The sequence below is a fragment of the Oxyura jamaicensis genome, chromosome 7 (assembly GCF_011077185.1).
Source record: "Oxyura jamaicensis isolate SHBP4307 breed ruddy duck chromosome 7, BPBGC_Ojam_1.0, whole genome shotgun sequence".
Lineage (NCBI taxonomy): Eukaryota > Metazoa > Chordata > Aves > Anseriformes > Anatidae > Oxyura > Oxyura jamaicensis.
Window position 1 is genome coordinate 23,293,090 of NC_048899.1, and position 22,864 is coordinate 23,315,953.

Below are 22,864 nucleotides of genomic sequence, written 5' to 3' on the forward strand. Positions count from 1 at the left end.
GCGTGTGCCTGGGGTCCCCCCGCGCAGGCAGAGCGGGTCCCCGCCTAGCAGGGCGCAGGGCTGCGTCCCCGCCTCGTAGTGCCACGTGTGGGTGGGCGACAGACGGGGTCTGGCAGGTCCCAGCCACCCCCTCCCAACCGCTCCGGGCCCCCCAAAGACTTCCAGGCTTCCCCCGATCCCCAGGGCCAGCACCAGAGCCCCCCCCCGTGGCTTTGGGGACGGGGCAAGGCGTGCGCTGAGGCCCTGTGCCACCAGGCTTTGCCCCCCCCAGACCCCTCTGCGCCCCCGTGGCCCCTACTCGGAGAGCAGAGGTGCCCAGGCAGGTGTCCGTGCTGCTGCTGTGGAGCGAGCCCCATTGCCCCCCCCCCGTCTGACTGTCCTGGCTCTGTCTGTCTGTCTGTCCGCCCCAGGCTGCCTGTTTGACCGGAGGCTGTGCGCCCCCCAGGAGGTGTGTGTGCAGGGTAAGTGCCTGGGGGGTGCCGTGTCCCTGCCCTTCCCAAGGCGCTGGGGAGGACGCAGGGCGACTTGGGGTGCGCTGGGGGGGCACGGCAGGGAAAGGTGCCCCCCTTCTCCACCGCGGGGTGTTTGTTTGCCCCCCGCGCCCCACCGCCCCGCTCTGTTGCAGATGGGCTGTTCGGGCAGTGCCAGGTGGGCTCGGCGCAGGACAGGCCCTACTTCCAGGTCACCTCCCCGGTGCTCCAGCGCCTGCAGGATGTCTTGCGGCACCTCATGGCACAAGGTGAAGGGGCAGCGCCGTGGGGACAGGGCGTCAGGCCACGTCTGTGGCGGCACTACGTGGAGCGGGAGCGTTTGGGGTCCTGCTGGCCTGAGGCTGGGGTGGGGTGAGCAGGGCTCCAGCCGACCCTGGGGGGAATGGGGCCGAAGGCAGGGTCAGCTGGAGCCCAGGGCAGCCTCCTGGTGTCTCACGGCCCCCTCCCCGCTCAGGGCTCTCGTGGCAGGACGGCGTCACCCAGTATGTGATCTCGCAGGAGATGGAGCGCATCCCCCGCCTCCGCCCGCCGCCCTCGCTGGAGCCCGCGGCCAGGGACAGGTAGGGCAGGGCCACCCGCCGGCCCCCTCCCTGCTGGGTCTTCGCCCCAAATGGGGCTGGGGGCACCCCGTACTCGGGTGTGTGACCCAGAGCTGTTCCCTCCCAGGTTCCTGCCCCTGCGTGGCTCCCCCCGGCGAGCCCTGCTGCCCCCGGACCCCGGCGTGCCCCCGGCCCCGCACGTGGGGCAGCCCCCGGCGCTGCTGCCCACCGCCCTGCTGCAGCGCTACCTGGAGCACCTCCTGCTGCCCCCGCCGCCCCAGCTGGGCTACGAGGAGGCCCTGCTGCACCCCTACTCCTACCACAAGGTGTGCAGCCCCTCTCCTCTCCCCTCCCCCTGCCAGAAAGGTGGGGTTGGACACGGGGCTGTTGCACCCCTGGCACCATCCCGGTGCTGGGGATGGGGCGGTGGGAGCACGGCGGGCTCTGACCCGAGGTCTGGTTGCAGTTTGGCTACCAGGACGGCGCTCACCAGCTCCCCGGCAGCACGGCCAGGCAGAGCCCCGAAACCGCCTCGCTGCTGGGCCGGGTCCCTGCCCAGGCCCTTTTTGGGGCCGGCCCCGTGCCCTCCTACGGCGGGCAGCCCGGGGCGGACGGGGGGCATCTCTTCCAGGACCTGGCCATGCTCTCCCTGCCCCGGGAGAAGAACGGCCGCACGGACCCCGCCGGCACCCGGCTCCCGCACGGCTTGCGGCTCCCCGGAGACTTCAGGGACGTGGAGGAGCGGGAGCAGCCGGCGCCCCTGGCCGCCCAGCCACCCCCTGCGCAGACAGGTAGGGGTTCCTCCCAGTGCAGGCTCTCCGTCCCGTTTGCCTTCACGCTGCTAGCCCGTGGGCAGCGTATCTCCCCTGTATCCCCCCCTGAACCCCTCCCTGCCTGCTGCTTCCCCAGCCCTGGGGCGCTGCAGGGCTCTGACCGGGCGCTGTGCCCTCCTGCAGATGCCTCCCTGAAGAGGCTGGCCTCCCTCCTGGCCAGCTACGGGCTGGGGCTGCCCGAGCTGAGCCCCCAGCAGCTGAGCAGCCTCTCCGCCCTGCTCCAGCTGCTCCAGAGCTCTGGTGAGTTGGGCGTGGGGTCTCGCGGCGTGGGGCGCAGGGTGCTGCCTCTCCTCTTGGAGCTCCTCTCAGGATCTCCATCTCCTTCCCAGGTGCTGCCAGCCCCGAAGCGCCCACAGCAAAACGTGTCAGCGTGCAGCAGGGCGCTGCCGTGCCCCAGGTGGGGTGTGCGTGCGTGGGGAGGGGGCGCAGCCCCCCCCAAGGCTCCCCCCGCAGGTCCCAGCGCCTCCCTCTCCCTCCGTCCAGGTGACAGAAGGGGACATGCAGCACGGAGAGGAGCCGGTGCCCCCTTCCTCCACGGCACCACCCCTCAAAACCACAGCCAGCAGCTCCCCCGCGGATGTGCCCAGGGGCCGGGGAGGCTACTCGCCAGCCCCCCCAGCAGAGCCGCAGCGGGGACACGGGGGGGACACGCTCGGCCCCGGGACGCTGATGGCGGTGGAGAAGAAGAGCTACACGGAGGCGAAGGACGGCGGTGGGGCGCAGCGTGGCACGCGGCCGCCGGATGAGTACGGCTACATCGTCACGGACCAGAAGTGAGAGCCAGTCGGGGCTCCCCGAGCCTGTGCAGACCCCCTGGTGTGGGGGCCGTGTACCCCCCCGCAGCCCCCTCCTCACCCTGCCTCTGCTCCCCGCAGGCCGCTGGGGCTGGCCGCTGGCGTGCGGCTGCTGGAGCTCCTCGCCAAGCGCGTGCACCTCTCCACAGCCAGCTTCATCAACATCAGGTGAGGGAGCGGGTCGTACGGCCGCCCGGGGAGGGGAGGGGATGGGGACGGGGTCTGCACACCCCGGTCTCACCCTGTGTCCCCTGGCAGTGTCGTGGGTCCTGCGCTCACCTTCCGCGTCCGGCAGAATGCCCAGAACCTCTCGCTGGCCGACGTGGCCAGCCGGGCGGGTGAGTGGGCTCGGGGCTGGGCTTCCCCTGCTCCTGATCACCCCCCTTTTATGTCCGCTCCGTCTGAGCATCTCCCCCCATCCGCAGAGCAAATGAAGGCAGAGCTGGAGGCAGAGCTGGGCCTGAAGATCGTGCAGACGGGAGTGGGAGAGGTAGGGGCACGGCGCGGCCATCCCTCGGGGCTGGAGAGGGCAGCGGGGCGCTGCGGGGAGCGTGGGGCTCTGGGGGTCCCCGGGGAGCTGAGGGCGGTGTCCTCCAGGACCAGGGGGGCTACAGGCTGCGCCCTCCAGGGCTGATCTCGTACCCTCACTTCTCTACAGCCCGTACACCCTACGGGTAAGGGCCCGGCTGTCGTAGCTCTGTGCTGTGCCCCAGGCACCCTGGGGACCAGGCAGGGAAATGCAAAGCAGCTGGGGGCAGGCATGGAGCAGCAGCTATCTGCTGGGAGGGGGGCACCCCCTCCCCGTGCTCCTCTGGGACCTCGGGAGCCATCTCCTAGGGCAAGGGAGCAGGGCCAGAGGTGGGGACCGAGCACAGCCCCCATGTTTGCAGCCTGGGGATGGGTACAGCAAGCCCCGAGCCCCAGGTCCCCATTTCCCACCCATCCTCCCCCCTGGGTAGGGTGGGGGGATTTGGGGACCCTGGATGGGGAGGCCATGGAGGGGGGGCCCTGGGCACCGAGGCAGCGCCTCCATCAGCACGGTGGAGCATCGCTATGGCAACGCCACTGGATGTGACAAGTGGCAGGAGCCGGGAGATGAGGGAGCGGCACTCGGAGGAGGCTGAAGCAGCTCTTGCTGCGGGGACCTCTCCGGTCTGGGCGAGCTCGGGGCTGTTCTCGGTCCCCAGCCCCGCTCCGGGCTCGGTGGGGAGGCAGGGTGAGAGGTGGGGGCTTCCCGAGGGGCTGCGGGCACCGTGCTCGCCACAGCCTGGGGGAGGGGGTAGCAAAAAGCTGCGCCCCCCCTGGGGCCTCCCCCTCGCCCCCTGGGGCGGGGGCATCCCCGGCAGCGTGAGGGATGACGTGGGGACGGTGACGGTGAGGATGATGATGGCGGTGACGCCGCATCCCCGCGGTAACCTCACCGGGCCGTGGCCAATGGCAGCCCGAGGCAGTGAGGTAATGCCGGGCTCCGGCGCCTCATTGGGTCTGTGGGGTTTTATCTGGGGGGGCATTGCCCCCGGACCCGGCAGAAGGGGGGCTCAGCCCTGGGGGCTCATCCAGCGAGGGCTCAGCACCCTCCTGCCGCCGCGTGCGGGATGAGGGGTTGAGGAGGTTCAGCCTCTTGGGGCGGATGGGGAGCGCGCTGAGCCCAGGCTCCTGCCCTGCAGAAGGGCCAGGAGTGGGGCAGCCCGGGCTGGGGGGGGCCCGGGAGCAGCCCCCGGGTGCTGGGAGCAGTAGGAAGCAGGCTGCACCCCCTGCATCCCCCAGGACACGCATGTGAGCCGTGCGCCGTGCAGACAGTGGCACACACGTCCCCAAGGGACACCAGCTCTGCCCCAGCCGTGTGCTGGGGGGAGCAGCACAGCCCCAGCCATCCCCGCTCTGCTTTAGGCCCCCAAACCAATGCGGGACGGGGTGGTCCCCCCGTGCAGATGCCCCCCACTAATCCCCGCTCGGCTCTGCCCCCAGCGAAACGAGGCGGCTGCCTACCCGCACCCCTCCCGCTTCGGGGACGGCTTCCACTCGGTGCTGCTGACCTTCATTGCCCTGGCCTGCGTGGCCGGCGTCTCCATCGCGGCCGCCGCGGCCTTCTGCCTCCGGCAGCACGCCAAGCAGCGGGAGAAGGAGCGCCTGGCCGCCCTGGGGCCCGAGGGTGCCGCCGACAGCACCCTCGAGTACCAGGTAGGGGTGCTGGGTGCCGCAGGATGCGGCCAAGCTGCATCGGCACTGCTCAGGGGGTGTTCCGGGGGTGCCCTGCAGCTGAGGGTTGGGGTCCTGGCCGGTGTCCCCAGGAGCTGTGCCGCCAGCACATGGCCACCAAGTCGCTGTTCGGCCGCGCCGAGGCCCCCGCAGCGCCGGCGGAGACGTCGCGGGTGAGCAGCGTGTCGTCGCAGTTCAGCGACGCCCCGCAGCCCAGCCCCAGCTCGCACAGCAGCACGCCGTCCTGGTGCGAGGAGCCCGTCCAGTCCAACATGGACATCTCCACCGGGCACATGATCCTGGTGAGCCCTCCCGGCGGGGATCCGGCCCCTCGAGGACCCCCTGTCACCGTGCTGACCCCCGCCTCCCCCCTGCCAGGCCTACATGGAGGACCACCTCCGCAACCGGGACCGGCTGGCCAAGGAGTGGCAGGCTCTGTGCGCCTACCAGGCCGAGCCCAGCGTCTGCTCCGTGGCCCAGAGCGAAGCCAACCTGAAGAAGAACCGCAACCCGGACTACGTGCCCTGTGAGCGGCCCGGGGACCTGCTGCCAGGGGGAGGTGGGAGGGATGCGAGGGGCAGGGGGATGCTGGAGGCCGAGGCAGGCTGTGCTGTGCCCCAGGTAGCTGGCGGGCACTGCCCCGGGTGCTCACGGCCTCCCCCGGCTCCTTTTCCCCAGATGACCACGTGCGGATCAAGCTGAAAGCCGAGAGCAACCCGTCCCGCAGTGACTTCATCAATGCCAGCCCCATCGTGAGTGAGCGTGGGGGTCCCACGGGGGGTCCACGGGCTCAGCTCTGAGATGGGGCCAGACCCAGCGTGCATCCACCTGGGCTATCCCACGACACACCCGTCCCAGGATCCAGATGTTAAAATCCATTCCCCCCGGCTGTGGCAGCTGGAGCTCCCTTTCAGCCCCGTTGTCCCCAGAGCCCCTCCTGGTGCCACAGCCCCGTGGCCCATGGGCACACGGTGTGACCCCCCCATCCCCCTGCAGATCGAGCACGACCCGCGGATGCCAGCGTACATCGCCACGCAGGGACCACTCTCCCACACCATCGCCGACTTCTGGCAGGTGAGAGTCCCCCAGTGATCTGGGGCCGGGGCGCTGCCCCGCACACAGCCGGGGCTCCTCCGTCCTGGTCCTGGTGCTGCTCACCGTGCTCCAGCCGGGTCCCAGCAGCTCGGCCACCGTGCCCGGGCTGTCCCCCGGCGGTGACGGGCACGGCGCTGTGTGTGCAGATGGTGTGGGAGCACGGCTGCACCGTCATCGTCATGCTGAGCCCCCTGGCCGAGGACAGCGTGAAGCAGTGTGACCGCTACTGGCCGGACGAAGGCTCCTCCCTGTACCACATCTACGAGGCAAGCGAGGGCTGGCAGCATCCGTGTGCGGGGGGGGTCCTGGGAGCACCGCCCTGCCCTGCTTATCCAGCGTGGGGCTGTGCGGCGCGAGGCTCCCCCGGGGCCCCTGTCACCCCACCCCGTGTCCCCCCCCGGTGCAGGTGAACCTGGTGTCGGAGCACATCTGGTGCGAGGACTTCCTGGTGCGCAGCTTCTACCTGAAGAACGTGCAGTCGCAGGAGACCCGCACCCTGACGCAGTTCCACTTCCTCAGCTGGCCGGCCGAGGGCATCCCCGCCACCACCCGGCCCCTCCTCGACTTCCGCAGGTGAGCCCCAGCCCCGGGGGGGGCCCGGTGTCTGGGCAGGGTGGGGGCAGCTCAGCTCGGGGGCTGGGGGCTGGCGGTGGTGGGCAGCGATGGACAGGGACGAGCCACCAGGGGAAGATGCCGGGGCTCTCCAGTGCTTGCGGTGGGGACGGCACAGCCTTGGCACCCTCTCCGGCCCTGGGTGCAGGAAGAAACACCCCGTGGGGCAGGCACAGAACTGGTCGCAGAGCCAGCGCCCACCTCGCAGCTCGGCTCCGGCTTCACCTGCAGCCGGGGGGGCTCCTGCTGGGGCCAGGGACCCTGCTTTTGGGGGCACCGGGGGTCTCCGGGCAGGTCGCCCCGCTCACGCGCTCTGTCTCTCTGTCTGTCTCTGTCCCTCTCTCGCAGCTGCCGGCGTCATTTTTGTGATTTGCAGCTAGTAATCTGGCTCCAGTTGCATAGTCACAAAAGTGATCGTTGGCAGCCGTGCCTGCTGCATGGAGCGTGCCGGGAGCCCAGCCGGGGCCGGCACGCGGCTTCGCGCCCCCGCCGGACCAGAGCCACCCCCCTGCCATCCCCTGTCCCGTACTGGGGAGGTGGCAGGAGCCAAGGGCCACGTCGCTGCCCCCGTTAGCTTGGTGCAGCCTGCCCCCGGCAGGGCAGGGCGCTGATGTGCTGCCGCCTCTTGTCCTTGCAGGAAGGTGAACAAGTGCTACCGGGGCCGCTCCTGCCCGATCATCGTGCACTGCAGGTACTGCTGGGGATGGGGGGCCGCGAGGCAGGGACAGGGGGCCCCTGGAGCTGCCCCCCCCCATGACGAGCATCCGTGTCTCGCAGTGATGGTGCGGGCAGGACTGGGACCTACATCCTCGTGGACATGGTCCTGAACCGCATGGCCAAAGGTACGGCAGTGCCGCGGGCGCCTCTGCCCCGCCTGGCTGGCGGCGGGGGGCTCAGCCCTCACCTCTGCCCCTCCTCCTGCCTCTCCCCCAGGGGTGAAGGAGATCGACATCGCCGCCACGCTGGAGCACATCCGCGACCAGCGGCCCGGCATGGTGCAGACCAAGGTACCCGGCCCCCCTCCCCAGCTGCCCCGAGCGGGGGCCGCCCCCAGGCTCACCCCTCCTCTGCTCCCCCAGGACCAGTTTGAGTTCGCGCTGACCGCGGTGGCCGAGGAGGTGAACGCCATCCTGAAGGCACTGCCGCAGTGATGGCAAGGAGCCCCCCTTCCCTCTCGTCTCCTCCTCTGCCCCCCCCTGCCCCTGGCTTCGAGCGCTCTCCTCGCCCTGTAAAATGCTGTCTGTGCCGCTCGCTGTCCCCCCGCCCCGCCGTGTGCCCCCTGGCACCGCACCCGCTGCAGGGCCTGCCTCTGGTCCCCTGCAGGGAGGGGACGGGGGGCGATGCCGGGAAGGTGCCGTGGGGACACGTGTGTCCCCCCCCAGCCGGGGGAGCACCGCGCTGGGCTCCTGGTCCTGCCCCCCCACCCCCCCGGTCCCCTCCATGTCGTTCCCACCTCGTCACTCGAGCAGAAGAGAAATTTCTAGAGAAATATAATTTTGTATCTGGGTGTGAATAAAGTTCTCGTGTCGCGTTGGTGCAGCTGCAGCCGGGCCTGGCCTCCCTCTGTGTGGGCACGGGGGGGCACACAGGGGGGGCGGGCTCTGAAGCACCCCCAGCAGCACAGCCTGCACCCCCCCAGTGCTGCAGAGCCCAGAGCTGCCCCCAGGCAGGGCAAGGGGGGGACCCGGCACCCCCTTTTGGGGCTGCCCCCACGCCAGAGACACCCCACAGGCAGCAGCTCCTGCAAACAGGTTTATTGACTGCTGGGGGCAGATGGGGTCTGGGGGGGCTACGGGGGCACAGCCCCGTCCTGCTGCCTTGCTGCCGTTCCCTGCCTGCCCCCTGTCCCCCCTATCCCCCCCACCCCTTGGGTGCACCCCACCAGCAGCCAGCTGGGGCTAAGCTACAGCACCCCCTGCTCCAGCCCCCCCATCAACCCCCTCCGCTGCCTCCCCAGGGCACGCTCGAGGTTCCCCCCCCAAAAATCCCCCAGGTATTGCTTGGCCACAGGGCCCATCCCCCCCAACCCCACGGAGGCAGGGGGTGCTGGGGAAGGGGGTGGCAAGGGGTGGCCGTGCAGGGACAAAGCGGAGTCCTGGCTCGGAGAGCCTCCGTGGGCGAGCGGGCGTGCGCGGTCCCCCGGGCGCAGCAGCCTCAGAACACACCTGGGGAGACAAGCGGAGGGGGGGGGACACAACACGACCCGTGAAACCCAGTGCTGGGAGCGCGTGGGACACGGGGACAGCGGGAGGAAGGTCTGAGGAGGAGGAGGAGAGCCAAGGCACAGTACAGCTGAGCTGGCACCCACCTCCCGGTGGGAGCACGGCTGGGGGGTCACAGCTTTGGGGTGCCCCCCCAGGCCAAGGCGGGGGGTTGCCAGTGCCCTGTGGGGTGTGCGAGGGGTGGGAGAAGGGGGGTACGTGGTGGGGAGGCAGCAGGGGGGCAGGCAGGGTCAGCAGCAGGAGGGACGGAGGAGGAGGTCAGGGCAGGAGCAGTGGCACCCAGGCAGACACAAGGCACCAAGCAGAGTCACGCACGCACACCCTTCCTTGGGAGACCCCCGAAGCCCCTTCCCCAGGCCCACCCAGGCCAGGCGGGGGGGTGGCAGCAGGGGGACACTGCCACAGCCCCTGCCCATCTGCAGGGGGAGGCACTCACCTGCCCGCATCCCCAGGAGCTGGGGCACGGAGCTGCCCGTCCTACCAAGACCCCACCGAGGGCCCCTCGCCCAGCACCAGGCTAACCCTGGCGGCCCTCCCAGCTCCAGGCTCCCCCACCCACGAAGGAGCAAGGAGGCAGGGCACAGACCCCGGCCCTTGCTGGGGGAGGCAGGAGTTGAGCCGCGGGCAGCCCCACTGTAACAGGGCCGCGCTGCACCCTGGCACCCCTTTCCCCCTCCATGCCTTACGGAGGGCCCTGCTCCTGGCGGGGGGGGCACAGCCCCCGGCCCCACGCTCACAGGAGGTGGCAGTGCCACTGCTTTGCTTTGGGGGCAGGCTCATGCCCCACTGCCGAGGGGCTGCCAGCCCTGGGGGGCTCCCGCTCGGGCCCCCCCCGGGACCTGCGGGCAGTGCCGGCGGCAGGGGGGCCGGGGCTGCCCCCCGGGGCTGGGGGGGCACTGGGGCCGTGCCCACCTGCTCGGTGGTGCCCCGCGGCCTCCATCTCGGACAGGCTGTAGGCCATGGCCAGCTGCAAGTCCTCGTCCTCGTCCTCGCTGTCCGTGTAGAGGCAGACGGGCGAGGAGCTCTGGGGCCGGTGCGGGGCGGGCGGCGGGGGCGAGGGGGGGCGCGGGCTGGGGAAGGCTTGCTGCTCCCGCCGGCTCAGCTCCAGCCCCAGTGCCATGTCGTCTGGGACACCTGCGGGACGGGAGGGGAGGGGGATTACTGGCACCGGGTCCCAACCTCGCCAAGTCCCGGTCCCCAGCACGGAGCCGGGTTGTGTCCACGCCCGCTCAAAAACCCCAAACCTGCCCAAATCCCAGCCCTGACGCAGCACCCCGCAGCCCCCCCCGAAAAGGAGGAGGGGGTCCCCAAAAAGGGGTGCGGGCAGGTGGCACGGCCAGCCCCGAAGCAGCCTCTCACCGTCAATGTGGATGGACTTCAGCTCCCCGTCCTCCTCCACTTCCACGCGCTCCCGCCCGTTCTCGATGATCCTGCGGACAGGCGGACAGTCAGCCGGCGGCCCAAGCACCCCGGCAGCCAGCAGCAGGCTGCGAGCAGCACGCAGCACGGCCGGGCCCCTCACCGCTTGGTGGTGATGCGCCGGCCGTTGACGAAGGTGGTGGAGGTGGAGACGGAGCGGAAACCCAGCCCCGCGTCGGCACCGGAGCTGAAGGACGAGGTGAAGAAATCTGCAGGAGGGAGGCACAGCATCAGTGCCCGGCGGGATCGGGGCGCACGGGGACAAACCGGGCGCTGCCCAGGCGTGAGCAGCACCAGGGGCTGGCGATACCCCTACCTGAGGAGCCGGGGAACGGGGAGAAGAAGTGGCCCCCTCCGTGGTGCCGGTGGCCAGCTCCTCGCAGCTCGGAGAAGGGCAGCATCTCGTCTGCAAGGCAGGGAGCCCCCCTTCAGCAGCAACCCCCAGACCCCGCAGCATCCAATCGTCGCCGAGCTCCACGGCTGCCCCAGGACCCCAGCCCCGGCCCCCAGCCCCCTCCCACCCCACACGCACCAAAGAAGTCAGCGAAGGGGTCTCGGCCGCCGAAGAACTCCCGGAAAACGTCGTGGGCGCTGCGGAAGGTGAAGGTGAACTCGGGGGCCCCGGCGTCGGCTCTGGAGCCCCCCGGTCCTGCTGGAGGGAAGAGGCACGGGGTTAAGTGGAGCCTGGGTGGGGACCCCCAGGAGGGCAGGAGCTCCGGGGGAGCAGCAGCCCTCTGTAGCCCTCATTTGCCCCCACTCACCTGCCCCCATGAGGCCCTCTTTGCCATAGCGGTCGTAGATATCGCGCTTCTGCTCTGGAAAAAGGAGAGGGAGGCTGGAGGGAGCCGGGAGCCAGGCACGGGACCGAAAGCAGCAGCACGAGCACGAAGCGGTGATGTCCCCGCAGACAAGGTGGGTGCAGAGCAGTGGGGAGCGAGGGAAGGGGGGTGGCACAAGCCCACGCTGCTCCCCCTGAGCCACCAACACCGGTCCAGGCTGTGCCAGCCCCAGCAGGGAGACCTCCCCCTGGGCACCATTGCTCACAAGAGCCTTTTTGTGAGGACGCAGCCCAGCCCCATAGCCTGCGGGAGAGACCCGCTACCTCCTGGGGGCAGGGGCCCAGGGGTGCCAGCCGGGTGCCAGGGTTAGCAGCCCCAAGAGGGGGGGACACACGGCACAGCATCGTGGCCTCTTACTGTCCGACAGCACTTCGTAGGCCTCCGCGATTTCTTTGAACTTCTGCTCAGCGTATTCCTTGTTGTCTGGGTTTTTATCCGGGTGCCATTTCAGCGCTGCCTTCCTGTACCTGCACAGAGGACAGGCAGCGGTGGGCACGCCACGGCCTCCGGGCCGGCCCAGCCCCTCTGAGCGCTCACAGCTCCTGAGGTTTAAACCAGCCCCTGGTGCCCTTCTGATTCACAGCCTCTCCCTTCAATGCTTCGCCCCAGCCCCCCAGCTTTGGTCCCAGGCCCTGTGCATACAGAGACGGGCTTGCTGCTCCTGCCTTCCCTGCAATGTCACCCATAGCAGCCACAAACCCTCCCGCAGCTGTTTTCTGTTCCCACCCCTGTCAAATCACCCCAGGCATCCCGCTCCCCCCGCTGGCAGGGCAGGACAAGCGGATCGATGGAGCATGCTAGCTCGGGCATCGGTCCCCACACCCTGTCCCTCCCCGGGGGCTAATGGGTCCCGGGGCCGTGCTGGGCTCTGCTCGCTGCAGGACGCCTGGGCACGCAGCCATGGCTGTGCCGGGGGCACGCCTGGGCTCTGCAAGCTCTCCCAGCACCCAGCCACACGGCTTCACATCGACTTTTCTCCCTCTCCCCCTTTGAGCTGGGTCACAGCTCTGGGTCACTGCACAGCTCCTGGCAAGGTGGGGACTTCCCAAGCTGGTTCCACCAGCCGTCCTCTGCCACCCCCACGTCCTTCGGAGGGGACGAGGAGACCCTCGCACCCCCCCTGCGCCCTGCGCTGAGACCAGGCACAAAGGCACCGAACCCCAACAAGGGCAGCCTTTGTGCAGCGCTGCCCCGGCCTCTGCGCAGACGGGCAGCGTGAACCCGCGCCGTTAAGCGGACGGAAACAAAGGCCGGGGGCCGCGCCAGGGCGCGAGGACAGGCCTGGCACAGGCTTACGCCTTCTTGATGTCGTCGGCGGTGGCATTGCGGCTCACGCCCAGCGCCTCGTAGTAGTCCACCATGACGGGCGGCCGTCCCGCGGGGACGCTGGGGAGGAACGGCAGGGTCAGGCAGCGCGGAGCGATGGGAGCGCTGCGGGAGCACGCACGGGCCGTGCCGCCCTCCCCACGTCCCGTACGGACCCCCCCCCACCGCCCTGGCTGCCTCCGTCACCCCCTGACCCACGGGCAGCATCCTTATCAGCTCCGGGGGCACACCGCTCGCTGCCCCCTTCCCAGCAGCTGCGTCACCTCTGTCCCCGGCTGTGCCCTCCCCAAATCGCCCCGCAGCTCACCCAGGCAGGGGATGCCGGTGCACTGCACCCCGACGGGGGGGGCATGGAGGCTGCCCTCGGCTCCCCCCCCCCCCCCACAAGGCGCTTAGTGGCTATTAGGCCTTAACGGATCAGGGGCTCAGCAGGGCGGCACGATCGGCACGGCGGCAGCCGGTGCCCCCCCGCCCCGGCACAGCCGCAGCCGGGGCCGGGGCCGGGGCCGGCGGCTCCGTCTCGCCCTGCCCGGCGCTGGCACCGGCACCGGCACCGGGACGGGTCCCGCCCCCGCCGGGCTGTAAACACGGCGCCCTGCCCGCTGCCCGCTGCCCGACAACCGCGGGGGGAGCGGCCCGGCCCGGCCCGGTGCGACGGGCGCTGCGCAGCTGCTGGAAGTTTCCGTCTCTCCCCCCGCCACCGGCGGGCAGCCCTGGGCTGCGGCCAGCGGATCCAGGCCACCGGGAGGGGAAGGGCCGCCGCACCGGCTGCACGGGAAGGGCCCGGACCCGTGCGTCCCCGCTCTCCGCCGTGCGCCCCGCTCCCCGTGCGCCCCCGTTCCAAGTGCGTCCCCGCTCCCCGTGCGCCCCGGTGCCCCCGTGCGCCCCCGTCCCCCCGTTCCCCTGCCGCACCCCGGTCCTCCCGTCCCCGTGCCCACCTCGCTGCCGCAGCCGAGCCCTCCCCGCCCGTACCGGGCCGCCCGCGCCCCGCGTCCCGCGTCCACCGGCCGGGGCCGCAGCGGGGGCTGGAGGCGGGTCCTGCTCCCTGACGAGCACCGGCCGCAGCCAACCCAAGTGCCGCCTCCTCGTGGCGTCATGGGGCCGCCTTTCACGTCGGTGAGGTCAGAGGGGAGAGTTGGTGCGAGAGGGGACGGGGAGTTATGTCGGACTGTCCCCGTGTCCCCATGTCCCCATGTCCCCGCGCCACCGGGCACGGCTCCGGCCCGGCTCTCCCGGCTTTGTACGGGAGGACGGAGGAGCGGAGGACGGAGGACGGGGCTCCTCGGCGCTGCTGTCCCAGCCGTGTCCCGCAGCGGGGTCGCAGCCGCCCCGCCGGGGCGCACGCCTCCCGTGGTACCCCCACAGCCCGTGGTGCCGAGTCACCGCCCGGCACAGCCCCTGCTGGCACCGCCGGGAGGTGACAGCGGCGGGGACAGCGGCGGGGACAGCTGGCGTGACTCAGCGCCGGCACCGGGCTGGCCTGGGCACCAGGGGGAGCCGCAGGATGGGAGCCCGGGGTGCCAGCGCCATCCGGCCGCCGCTGTGCGCCCCGCCGCGGCCGCAGCGCCCTGCCTGCCCTCGCGAAAAGGAGAGGGGAGGGAGAGCGCCCCGGGCTTTGCGGGGGGAGAGCTGCGGGGGGAGTGAGGCCCGACCCCAACGGAACTTTTCTGTTTAATCCCGGTCGCCCCCATCTCAGGAGGTCAGCTGAATTGCATCAGAAACTTTGCTATAATGATTGTGCAAGCCACACGGTAAGAGACGGGTTTTTTTTTCAGCACTGCATAACAGCTCTTGATTTCCTCAGAACTCAACCCTTCCCACAGCCTCCTCAAAACGGGCGGTTATGTGCTACAGAGCAGTGTTATTGCAGGCTACAAAACAGCATTCGTGGTGCTGGGGTTTGAACAGTGCAAGGAGCTGCATGCCCAGGGACCCACGTCGCACCCAGCCATCTCCCCTCCCTCTCCCAGCTCCTCGTGAGAGCTCCTCATGTAACACACGGGGAAGCACAGCCACAGCAGTTCGGTGGGCTCCAGGAGAGGAGAAAAGCCATCTCAGGAGGCCGTGCCACCCATCCTGATGGCAGCGCCCTTGGCCAGCTGTGCCCGTGCTTCCCGTTGCCCTGCTCTCCACGGCAGCCTGCCCAAACCTAGGGAGGAAAAGTCATCCTGGTGCTTTCAGCAGGAGCAAGCGCAGAAGGATGGAGAAGCAAGAAACAGCCGCGGCAGGGCAACTTTTGTTCGAGCAGGGCCCTGCTTTGGGCTGGCTTCAGCAACCCGGCAGACCCAGGCTGTGCACGCGAGGCACCACCCCGCGGGGCTGCTCGTGCGCGCTGACGCCAGGGCTGCTGCCCGAGCCAAGCCCAGGCAAAACTGAGGTGTTTGCAGATTTTAAATCAGCAGAGTCTGCGGCAGGCGGAGGTGGCAGGAGCGCGTGATTAAGTAGGTTATCTGCCATGAGCTCACACATGTGCCCAGGCAGCACCGCAGCTGACTCCATGCGCACACCAACATGCTCATGCCCAAGCCCCAAGACCCCTCCACCCTTCACATCCCTAAAGGGCCAGGAGAGGTGAGGGGGATTTTCAGCATTCTGCTGTTTTCCGTAGCCATTGGCACCTAAATATCCGTGCAACGCTGTGGGTGTGATGGAGAAGGCTGTAGTTCTGATACCACCCGTCACAAAACAGCAAGTAAAGCATCACCTGCTAAAAGTAACGTTTTCAGTTCATCACGGCCACACTGGGATTATTAATGGACCTGACTGAGGGTCTTGTAGAGCTGTTAGTGGTAAATCGGAAAGTAAATCAGAAATCACTCCAAGAGTTAAGAAAATAAGCCAGGCAAGCCAGAAAACTGTGGGTTACTGATAAAGCCAGAGGGAAAAAAATAGCAGAAGGATTAATTTGGGTTGTGTCAGCAGAGAATTAAAGACTGAAGAAATGCATTTAATACTGACCAGTCTTGTCTCGGGGAGGGCAGGTATTGCGATGCAAATGTGTCGTCTTTTTCCAGCGTGATTACACGTCTGGCTGATGCAGATCAGCACCGCTGGCACAGCACCCTTACCTGGAAGCTGGCAGGAGATAATGGTGACAGAGTTCAAATAAATCCCAATGTTGCTGCAAAGAGGACTTTGCTAATCTGTTTTCCTGTCCCAAGCAAAGGATAACGTTGCAGCAAGAGAGGCTCCTCAAGGAGGTGCTTTCGGATGGTGCGGGTGGCAGAGCAGCGCAGCAGCTTGCTGGAGGCAGTGGCACATCCTCGCCTTCCAGAGCTGCTTTCTGTGTTTTACCAGAGGATTTACCTGGGCATGCCAAGCCAGCCCGTTTATTATCCTGCACTGCTAAGGATGCACCGGGTGCATCAAGAGCAAATCTGTGCTTGTCAGCCAGGAGATGTACTGCTGGGGCCTTCGTAGTGGGGAGTCCCCAGGGTTCATGGCCCACAGTGACATGAATTGGCTGCTAAGAAAATTGGGGGACAGCACAGCTTGGTGAGGTGGTGTCAGCATATCCTGAGCTGGGAGGGGCCCACAAGGATCACGGGGCCCAGCTCCTGGCTCCACACAGACCCAGTCGGACACCCCGGGCTGGAGCCGTGCTGGGTAGGGGAGCGCCCCGGGAGCCGTTGCCTGCCCCGGTTATTAAATGCATCTTTTATCTCGTTAACTGTTTCCCTCTGAAATCCTCTGCTGTCTGGCCAGCCGCCAGCACCATCTTTCCGCTTTTAACGACTCTGCAGCAACCCCCGGGGACTCCGGGCTGCTTTCGCGGCGTGCCCTCTGGCTGATAAGCTGCTTGCACTGCACCCCACGTAGAAGGGACCACGTGCAAAACCCCTTACACACATCTGTCCGAACCCCTTTCAATGAGCCCCTCCAAGAGCTCTAGCACCACCCGGCCATGAGGGATTTGTTGTCTATTCCCAGTGGCAAGAGAGCAGGGGAAAGCAGCGCTGGCTCCTCCTCGCTGCCCGTACCAACGACCATGGGGTACCCCGGCGGGCTCGGCCCCTCCGTCACCTGCCCGGGGGCAGCTGGTTCAGGCCAGGCATGCTCAGAGCCCCGCCGTGAAGTCACCGCAATTAGCCGGCCGGGGTTTTGTTTCACTCCTGTGGGTGTGTAGCCGCTTTTCCCAGGACGTGAGGCAAGGCGGTGACACGCAGCCAGCCTCTGAGCGAGGGAGGCGGCTCACGCAGGGCTGGTGCACCCCAGGGACGGCCAGTCCCGACTCGTCCGCCCGGCCCTCGTAGCCTTGCAGGCTGGGGACGAGCACGGGTGAGAGGCTGCGGCCCTGGGAGCGCCTCCCTGCCCTCGCTGCCGCCCGGTGATTCAGGGCTTAGGACTGCAGCGAGATCTGGAATTAGCTTTATTGTTCCTGCAGCGCGGCGCACGCTCCGGGCCATGCAGCAGGCATTTCACAACCCACTTCATTTTATCTGAACCAGCAATTAGGCTGCTCCAGCTCAGCTCCAGCAGAGATAGCTCCTGCCGGATCACTTCGGTGCTCTGCATCCCACCCGCTCTTCTGGAGCAGAAGCCACGCTTGGTTATCAAAGGCTTCCCCAGAGGAGGGCTCCTTGGCCCCAGGGGTGATCGTGCTTCGACACCCTTACAGCCAGCAGGTCTCCAACGTGCATCTTCTCACCTGGGCACGTAGAACAACTAATCTCTTCCTATCTGCATCTGCCTTAAATATACTCGAAGGCCTTTGTTGAGTCGCAGCTTGTCCCAGTTGGACCAGCTAACAGGTTTCTGGAAGAGGCTTTGTTTTGGGACGGCAAGCTCTGCTGGCAGCGGTTCCTCTACTAGCAGCAGCACTTCTCTTCTGGTGAGAAGTGCCTTTTCACACCAAGAGACAACCTTTCATAATAACTTGCAACAAAGGGCTTTTTAGCGTAAATCGGGAACTAAGAAATATGTTCACTCTCTAAATTTAGCGCCATAAACAACAGGGGTCTGTTGCAAGGACTGTGAGGCACTTGTGAGTGGCAAGTTCCTAGCAGTGTCTGCCCTTGTTGGAGGCATTGCGGACCTGCAAAATGTTATGCTGCTTCTCCTTCCTCCTTCCTTCTCCTTCTCCTCCCCCCCCTCCTCCTCCTCCTCACGTAGCAGTGTCTGGGCTCCGCAGGCAGCAGCAAGCAGGGGCTCTGCCACCTGCGCTACCTCCAACCTGTTTTTCTCATTCTTCCATCAAGAGCTTGTTGAATTCTGACTCACTGATGAAAGAAAAAAAACTCCACTGCTGGATCGTGCTCCTTGCAAATGCATCCTTGGGATGAATATACGCGTTAGCCTTCTGTTGGGCTTGTCATTACACTTTCTGCTTGTTTCCCAGTCAAACGCGACGTCAGTTCGCTGACTTTCCCCAGCCTTGACGATCCGGCTGATCGCTGCTGCCCGGCCTGAGCCAGCTGCTCTGCAGCGTTTCCGAAAGGCTCAGACATCTGTTCGGTGCTTTCAGATGGGAGGTGCGTGGCCGTGCGTGGCTCGGAATCACTCATGGCTCCCTTGTCACTCATTGCCAGCTGCTCGTAACATAACAGCATCTGAGTGATATTTTTTCACCGTGAGCACGCATTCACAGCGATGATGAATCAGAGTTGTCTCACCCCCAGCTCCCTACCAGAACGGTATACAAGCAGATCCCGGCGCCTCTCGGAGACGTATCGCACCATTTCACACCCCGAGGTGCCACGGGATTATCAAACAAATCTTCCGAAGCTGGGTGAACTGCCCGAGTCTCGCTGCTCGTCTGAAAGGCCGCTCGCTGCCTAGCTCTGCTGCTTGTGTTCCAACCTGCGCTGCGAAGACTCACGCTATGAACGCCCCAGATTTAATTGGCAAAAGTCGGGACGGTGCCAGGAGGCTCCCAGTCAGCACCGACGCCTTGCCATCTAGGACGTATTTCAGCAAGCACCTTGGCAAAGGTTTTCACGGGGGAAGATGATCCCACCGCCCCCCTTCACATCAGTTAACTTACAGGGCTCAAACGCTGATGCCTCGTTACTGCCTCACGCCCCTGGACTGTGTGCATCAGCAAGCCCCGTGTTATCTGCTGATCTCTGAGGTCACTCAGAGGACATTTATAGCACAGGAGATTTGGGTGTTTCCAGAGCCATGCAGTCACCACAGTGCCCTGCTCAGCTCCAGCAGCGCTCACAACCAGGGCTATCTGTGGAAAAACACCTTTTTCTGCGGGCTTCGTGATCATTTGGCCCAGCCGTTTCAGCAGGGCTCAGGATGCACTGGCACAGGCTTCACAGCCCTACCGCTGCCGTCGGCCACTTGGCACGCCTCCCTCAGAGAAGGTGACACTTTCCAGGTGACTCAGGCACAAAGAAGGACCCTTGTGAGTGGGTGATTTTCGTCCAGCTTTCAGCTTTCACTGTGAGCTGAGAGATGACAGCACCTTTCAGTGAAAACTCATTAAGCCAGAGGCAGGGCTGGCTCTGCATCGCGGTGGATGCTGCAAATATTTGGCAGGGGGTGGGATGGAGCAGACATCGCTGAATCACAGCAATGAAAAGTCACAGTGAATAACCCCCTTTTGAGGTTGCTGGAAGCCCCCCCTGCCAGGACCAGCCCGGATGGGTGCAGGAGCAGCCTTGCAGCCTCCTGCCCCTGCCTCCTGCAGCTGGGGATGCTGCCCCTGGGTGGCCCTGCCCCTGCGCCCAGCCTCACCTATGCAAACCGGTGAGAAGTACAGGCGATGCACACGAATTTATGCAAAGGCTGCGGGCGGGGCCGCCCGCCCCGAGCCCAGGGTGCCGCCCCCGCTATAAGGCGGCGGCGCGGCCGGGCCGGGCGTGCGGAGCTGCGGCAGCCCCCGGAGAGGCGGTGCGGTGCGGTGCGGTGCGGTGCGGTGCGGTGCGGTGCGGTGCGGTGCGGTGCGGTGCGGTGCGGAGCGGAGCGGAGCGGAGCGGAGCGGAGCGGCAACATGGTGAGTGCTGGGGCGTCCCGAGGAGCCGGGCAGCCCGGACAGCCCCCCTCCGGGGTTCCTGGGGTGTCCGGGCAGTGGACGGGGGGGTCCCGCACCCGGCGTGCCCCCCCTGCCCCGCCTGGTTTCAGCCTTCCCCCAGCTTCTGCTCGCACCCAGGCGCTCGGCGGCTCCTCCGAGCACCGCCTGCAGCCGTGTGAGCTGCCGGCGGCTGTCGGCTCCTGGGCAAGGTGCGGGGAGCCCTGCGTTTTGGCCGAACCCGTCACCGCGCCTCCTTCCCCATCCTCTGGCAGCCCCTGGTCCCACGGCGTGCTGGCTTTGCGCCCGGTCTGCCGGGCTCTCGGACGGCAGCCCCACAGCCGAGCTCTGGGATCCAGCCCCGGCTTCAGTCCCTGCCCTGCTGCTGTGGTGCCAGCCCCGGCTCTGGAGAGCATCAGGGTGCCTGGTGCCCTGCCTGCTGCCCCAGACCCGTCGGGGAGGGAAGGCAGAGCGAGGAGCCCTGTCCTGTGCCTTCTTTCTCGTGGCCGTCCCAGGGTGCTTACAGCAGGGTTGGCTGCACGCTCCTGCTGGGCGTCCTGGAGTTTCCTCCCCGTTGGCTCGTTGTGATACCAAACCTCTATGGACCTGCTGGAGGGGACAGGGGAACTCCTCGTTCCTCAGCTTTGGGAAGGAAGGAGAGATGGACTTCTGGTCCTCACCACGGGTACCGAGGCTTATCCCTGTCACTGCAGCCTCGGGAGAGCGGCTCAGAAAGCTCCCCAGATGCACAGAGCCAGGGCGTGCGTGCCGTGACCCGCACAGCCTCTCTGGGCGGCCGTCGCTGCCATACCCCCGCGCACAAAATGGCTCCAGCGCCTTCCTGCCAGCTGACTCACAGCGGGGCACTGGCTGCTCTGGAAATCCGGTCTGGTTTGGATGCTCCTCTGCCTCGGCTGTGCCTGATGACGCATCCAACCCTTGGCAACAACAGGACCGAGGCACCGAGTGTTTGGGTGCTCGTCGAGAGGGCTGCAGCCTCTGCTGTGCCTCACCTGGAGGGAAGGAGGGAAGGAAGGAGGCTGCAGGACTGACCTCAGCTGCACTTTCCCCAAGGCACTGCGCTGTAGGGGACCCATCAGCCCTTCAGCTCAGCTGCAAAGTGAGCTAACGCCTCCCACTCCAGAGCTAATTTAGGGAAGCGGAGCCTCCGAGCATGGCAACCATTCACTGCTGCAAATTCCGCCCGTGCCGGGCTCCATTCCCAACGCTGCCACCCCCCAGCTCTGGGGTCTGGGCAGTGCCGTGCCACCTCAGCCCGCAGCCCTGCTGTAGGAGCAGCAGATGGCCAGGGGCATGCCGGCTGCTGCGGGACCCCAGCCTCAGCTGCATGAGCGCTCATGCAGTGGAGAAGGTGCTCCCTGGGTGCTCCCACGGCTTTTGGCCGGGGCAGAACTGGGAACGTGCTGGCCTGGCGTCCCCAGCTCCAGCAGATGGGTCTCCATCCCCCTGAGGTGGGCAGTGCAGTGATGGGAGACAGGGCACGGGGTTTTGGTCAGGACAGCAGGTGGGGATGAAGGCACCGTGCTGTAGGGCAGTGTGCTGAGGCTTGGGCACCTCAACACCTGCAGCAGCTGCATTTATGGACCCTGCTGACCTCTGTCCCTGCTCCCCCTCCCCAGCGCGAGTGCATCTCCGTCCACGTCGGCCAGGCCGGCGTCCAGATGGGCAACACGTGCTGGGAGCTGTACTGCCTGGAGCACGGCATCCAGCCCGACGGGCAGATGCCCAGCGACAAGACCATCGGCGGGGGCGACGACTCCTTCACCACCTTCTTCTGCGAGACCGGTGCCGGGAAGCACGTCCCGCGGGCCATCTTCGTGGACCTGGAGCCCACCGTGATCGGTGAGTGCTGGGGCAGGGCTGCGTGTGACACGGGGGGCACCCGCTGACTGCTCTCCTGTCCCTGTCTGCGCACCCCAGGTGGGCAGTGATGGTGGTCACTAGTGCTAGGAGTAACCCAGCGTGACTCCTGCCACCTTTCCCCACGGCCTCTGATATTGTGCTAACCTCTCCTAGATGAGGTGCGGGGAGGAGTCTACCGGCAGCTCTTCCACCCCGAGCAGATGATCACTGGCAAGGAGGACGCTGCCAACAACTATGCCCGCGGGCACTACACCATCGGCAAGGAGATCATCGACCAAGTGCTGGACAGGATCCGCAAGCTGGTGGGTAACTGCTGCCAGGGACGTGTTCCACCACTGTGGTGGAGGTGGGAGAGTGCGGCAAGCCCTGCTGTGTGTTGGGAGGGGTCTGCATTAGGCCAAGCAAAACTCTGAAACTTCCCTCCAGCAAAGTCAGTGCGTGAAAGACTCTCACTCATTTCTCCCTACAGGCTGACCAGTGCACGGGCCTCCAGGGCTTCCTCGTGTTTCGCAGTTTCGGAGGTGGCACCGGCTCCGGATTCACCTCCCTGCTGATGGAGCGACTCTCTGTTGACTACGGCAAGAAGTCCAAGCTCGAGTTCTCCATCTACCCTGCCCCACAGGTCTCCACCGCCGTGGTGGAGCCCTACAACTCCATCCTCACCACGCACAGTACTTTAGAACACTCAGACTGTGCCTTCATGGTGGACAACGAGGCCATCTACGACATCTGCCGCAGGAACCTGGACATCGAGCGCCCAACCTACACCAACCTCAATCGCCTCATCAGTCAAGTTGTTTCATCCATCACCGCCTCGTTGAGGTTTGACGGGGCCCTGAATGTCGACCTGACGGAGTTCCAGACCAACCTGGTGCCCTACCCTCGCATCCACTTCCCCCTGGCCACCTACGCCCCGGTTGTTTCGGCCGAGAGGGCGTATCACGAGCAGCTGTCGGTGGCCGAGATCACCAACTCGTGCTTCGAGCCGGCCAACCAGATGGTGAAGTGCGACCCTCGGCACGGCAAGTACATGGCGTGCTGCCTGCTGTACCGCGGGGACGTGGTGCCCAAGGACGTCAACGCCGCCATCGCCACCATCAAGACCAAGCGCAGCATCCAGTTCGTGGACTGGTGCCCCACGGGCTTCAAGGTGGGCATCAACTACCAGCCGCCCACCGTGGTGCCGGGGGGGGACCTGGCCAAGGTGCAGCGCGCCGTCTGCATGCTGAGCAACACCACGGCCATCGCCGAGGCCTGGGCTCGCCTCGACCACAAGTTCGACCTGATGTACGCCAAGCGCGCCTTCGTGCACTGGTACGTGGGCGAGGGCATGGAGGAGGGCGAGTTCTCCGAGGCGCGCGAGGACATGGCTGCCCTGGAGAAGGATTACGAGGAGGTGGGCCTGGACTCCTACGAGGACGAAGAGGAGGGCGAGGAGTAGAGACGCCACGGCCCAAGAGGACCTTGCTCCTTTTCCCGTGTCCCCTGCGGGAACCCTTTGCAATAAACCGTTTGAGAGCCTCCGTGTCTCCCAGTAACCCCCCGGCTGCAGTGGTTTCTTGCCAGGTCAGGTGTGAGGTGAGCGCTGCTGCTGCTGCTGCTGCTTGCTTCCTCCCCACACTCTGCTCCTGCTCCAGCTCGCTCCCCACACAG

At 66.8% G+C, this 22,864-nt stretch overlaps 3 protein-coding genes and 1 long non-coding RNA gene across 6 annotated transcripts in view; 2 read left to right on the forward strand and 2 right to left on the reverse strand.

The window, feature by feature from the left end:
- Positions 1–79: 79 nt before the first annotated feature.
- On the forward strand, positions 80–7,766 carry PTPRN (protein tyrosine phosphatase receptor type N; the record flags this gene model as incomplete). Its single annotated transcript, XM_035331189.1, has 22 exons — positions 80–461; positions 626–739; positions 946–1,051; positions 1,158–1,356; positions 1,497–1,821; positions 1,987–2,103; positions 2,193–2,260; positions 2,347–2,636; positions 2,739–2,825; positions 2,916–2,995; positions 3,083–3,147; positions 4,626–4,838; positions 4,949–5,158; positions 5,235–5,382; positions 5,535–5,608; positions 5,853–5,930; positions 6,098–6,217; positions 6,358–6,524; positions 7,201–7,254; positions 7,341–7,405; positions 7,497–7,570; positions 7,643–7,766. Coding segments are annotated over 22 exons (3,108 nt in total), but the record flags the coding sequence as incomplete, so codon positions are not given.
- A 270-nt stretch (positions 7,767–8,036) lies between these two features.
- On the reverse strand, positions 8,037–13,450 carry DNAJB2 (DnaJ heat shock protein family (Hsp40) member B2). Of its 3 annotated transcripts, none has more exons than XM_035331214.1 (10): positions 13,308–13,450; positions 12,340–12,429; positions 11,401–11,510; positions 10,966–11,019; positions 10,737–10,856; positions 10,521–10,610; positions 10,308–10,413; positions 10,145–10,215; positions 9,698–9,919; positions 8,037–8,728 (listed from the first exon to the last, which is right to left on the reverse strand). In XM_035331214.1, the coding sequence occupies exons 2-10, from the start codon at positions 12,402–12,404 to the stop codon at positions 8,718–8,720; spliced, it is 849 nt and encodes a 282-aa protein (XP_035187105.1). In that variant the 5' UTR covers positions 12,405–12,429; positions 13,308–13,450; the 3' UTR covers positions 8,037–8,717. The 3 variants fall into 3 exon arrangements, with proteins under 3 accessions (XP_035187105.1, XP_035187104.1, XP_035187103.1); XM_035331213.1 differs by having other exon boundaries at positions 10,737–10,853; positions 13,342–13,399; XM_035331212.1 differs by having other exon boundaries at positions 13,342–13,397.
- Positions 13,451–19,106: 5,656 nt separating this feature from the next.
- Positions 19,107–22,749, forward strand: LOC118169694 (tubulin alpha-5 chain-like). The gene is made up of 5 exons (XM_035331201.1): positions 19,107–19,211; positions 19,282–19,312; positions 20,968–21,190; positions 21,365–21,513; positions 21,681–22,749. Exons 2-5 carry the CDS (start codon positions 19,310–19,312, stop codon positions 22,650–22,652), a joined length of 1,347 nt encoding a protein of 448 aa, XP_035187092.1. The 5' UTR covers positions 19,107–19,211; positions 19,282–19,309; the 3' UTR covers positions 22,653–22,749.
- LOC118169708 overlaps positions 22,602–22,864 on the reverse strand; it is a 506-nt gene continuing 243 nt past the window's right edge. The window contains exon 2 of the long non-coding RNA XR_004752236.1: positions 22,602–22,833. This is a non-coding gene — a long non-coding RNA (uncharacterized LOC118169708). The remainder of the gene's footprint in view (positions 22,834–22,864) is intronic.

What these genes read in the sequence shown, in the direction of transcription:
- DNAJB2 (XM_035331214.1), bottom strand. Translation starts at nt 12,404, where the DNA reads ATGGTGGACTACTACGAGGCGCTGGGCGTGAGCCGCAATGCCACCGCC. An exon ending in GCCGACGACATCAAGAAGGC is followed by an intron (nt 11,511 to 12,339) that starts GTAAGCCTGTGC and finishes TCCTCTGTGCAG; the next exon opens with GTACAGGAAGGCAGCGCTGA. An exon ending in CCCCTTCGCTGACTTCTTTG is followed by an intron (nt 10,611 to 10,736) that starts GTGCGTGTGGGG and finishes CCTGCCTTGCAG; the next exon opens with ACGAGATGCTGCCCTTCTCC.
- LOC118169694 (XM_035331201.1), top strand. An exon ending in CCTGGAGCCCACCGTGATCG is followed by an intron (nt 21,191 to 21,364) that starts GTGAGTGCTGGG and finishes AACCTCTCCTAG; the next exon opens with ATGAGGTGCGGGGAGGAGTC. An exon ending in TGGACAGGATCCGCAAGCTG is followed by an intron (nt 21,514 to 21,680) that starts GTGGGTAACTGC and finishes TTCTCCCTACAG; the next exon opens with GCTGACCAGTGCACGGGCCT.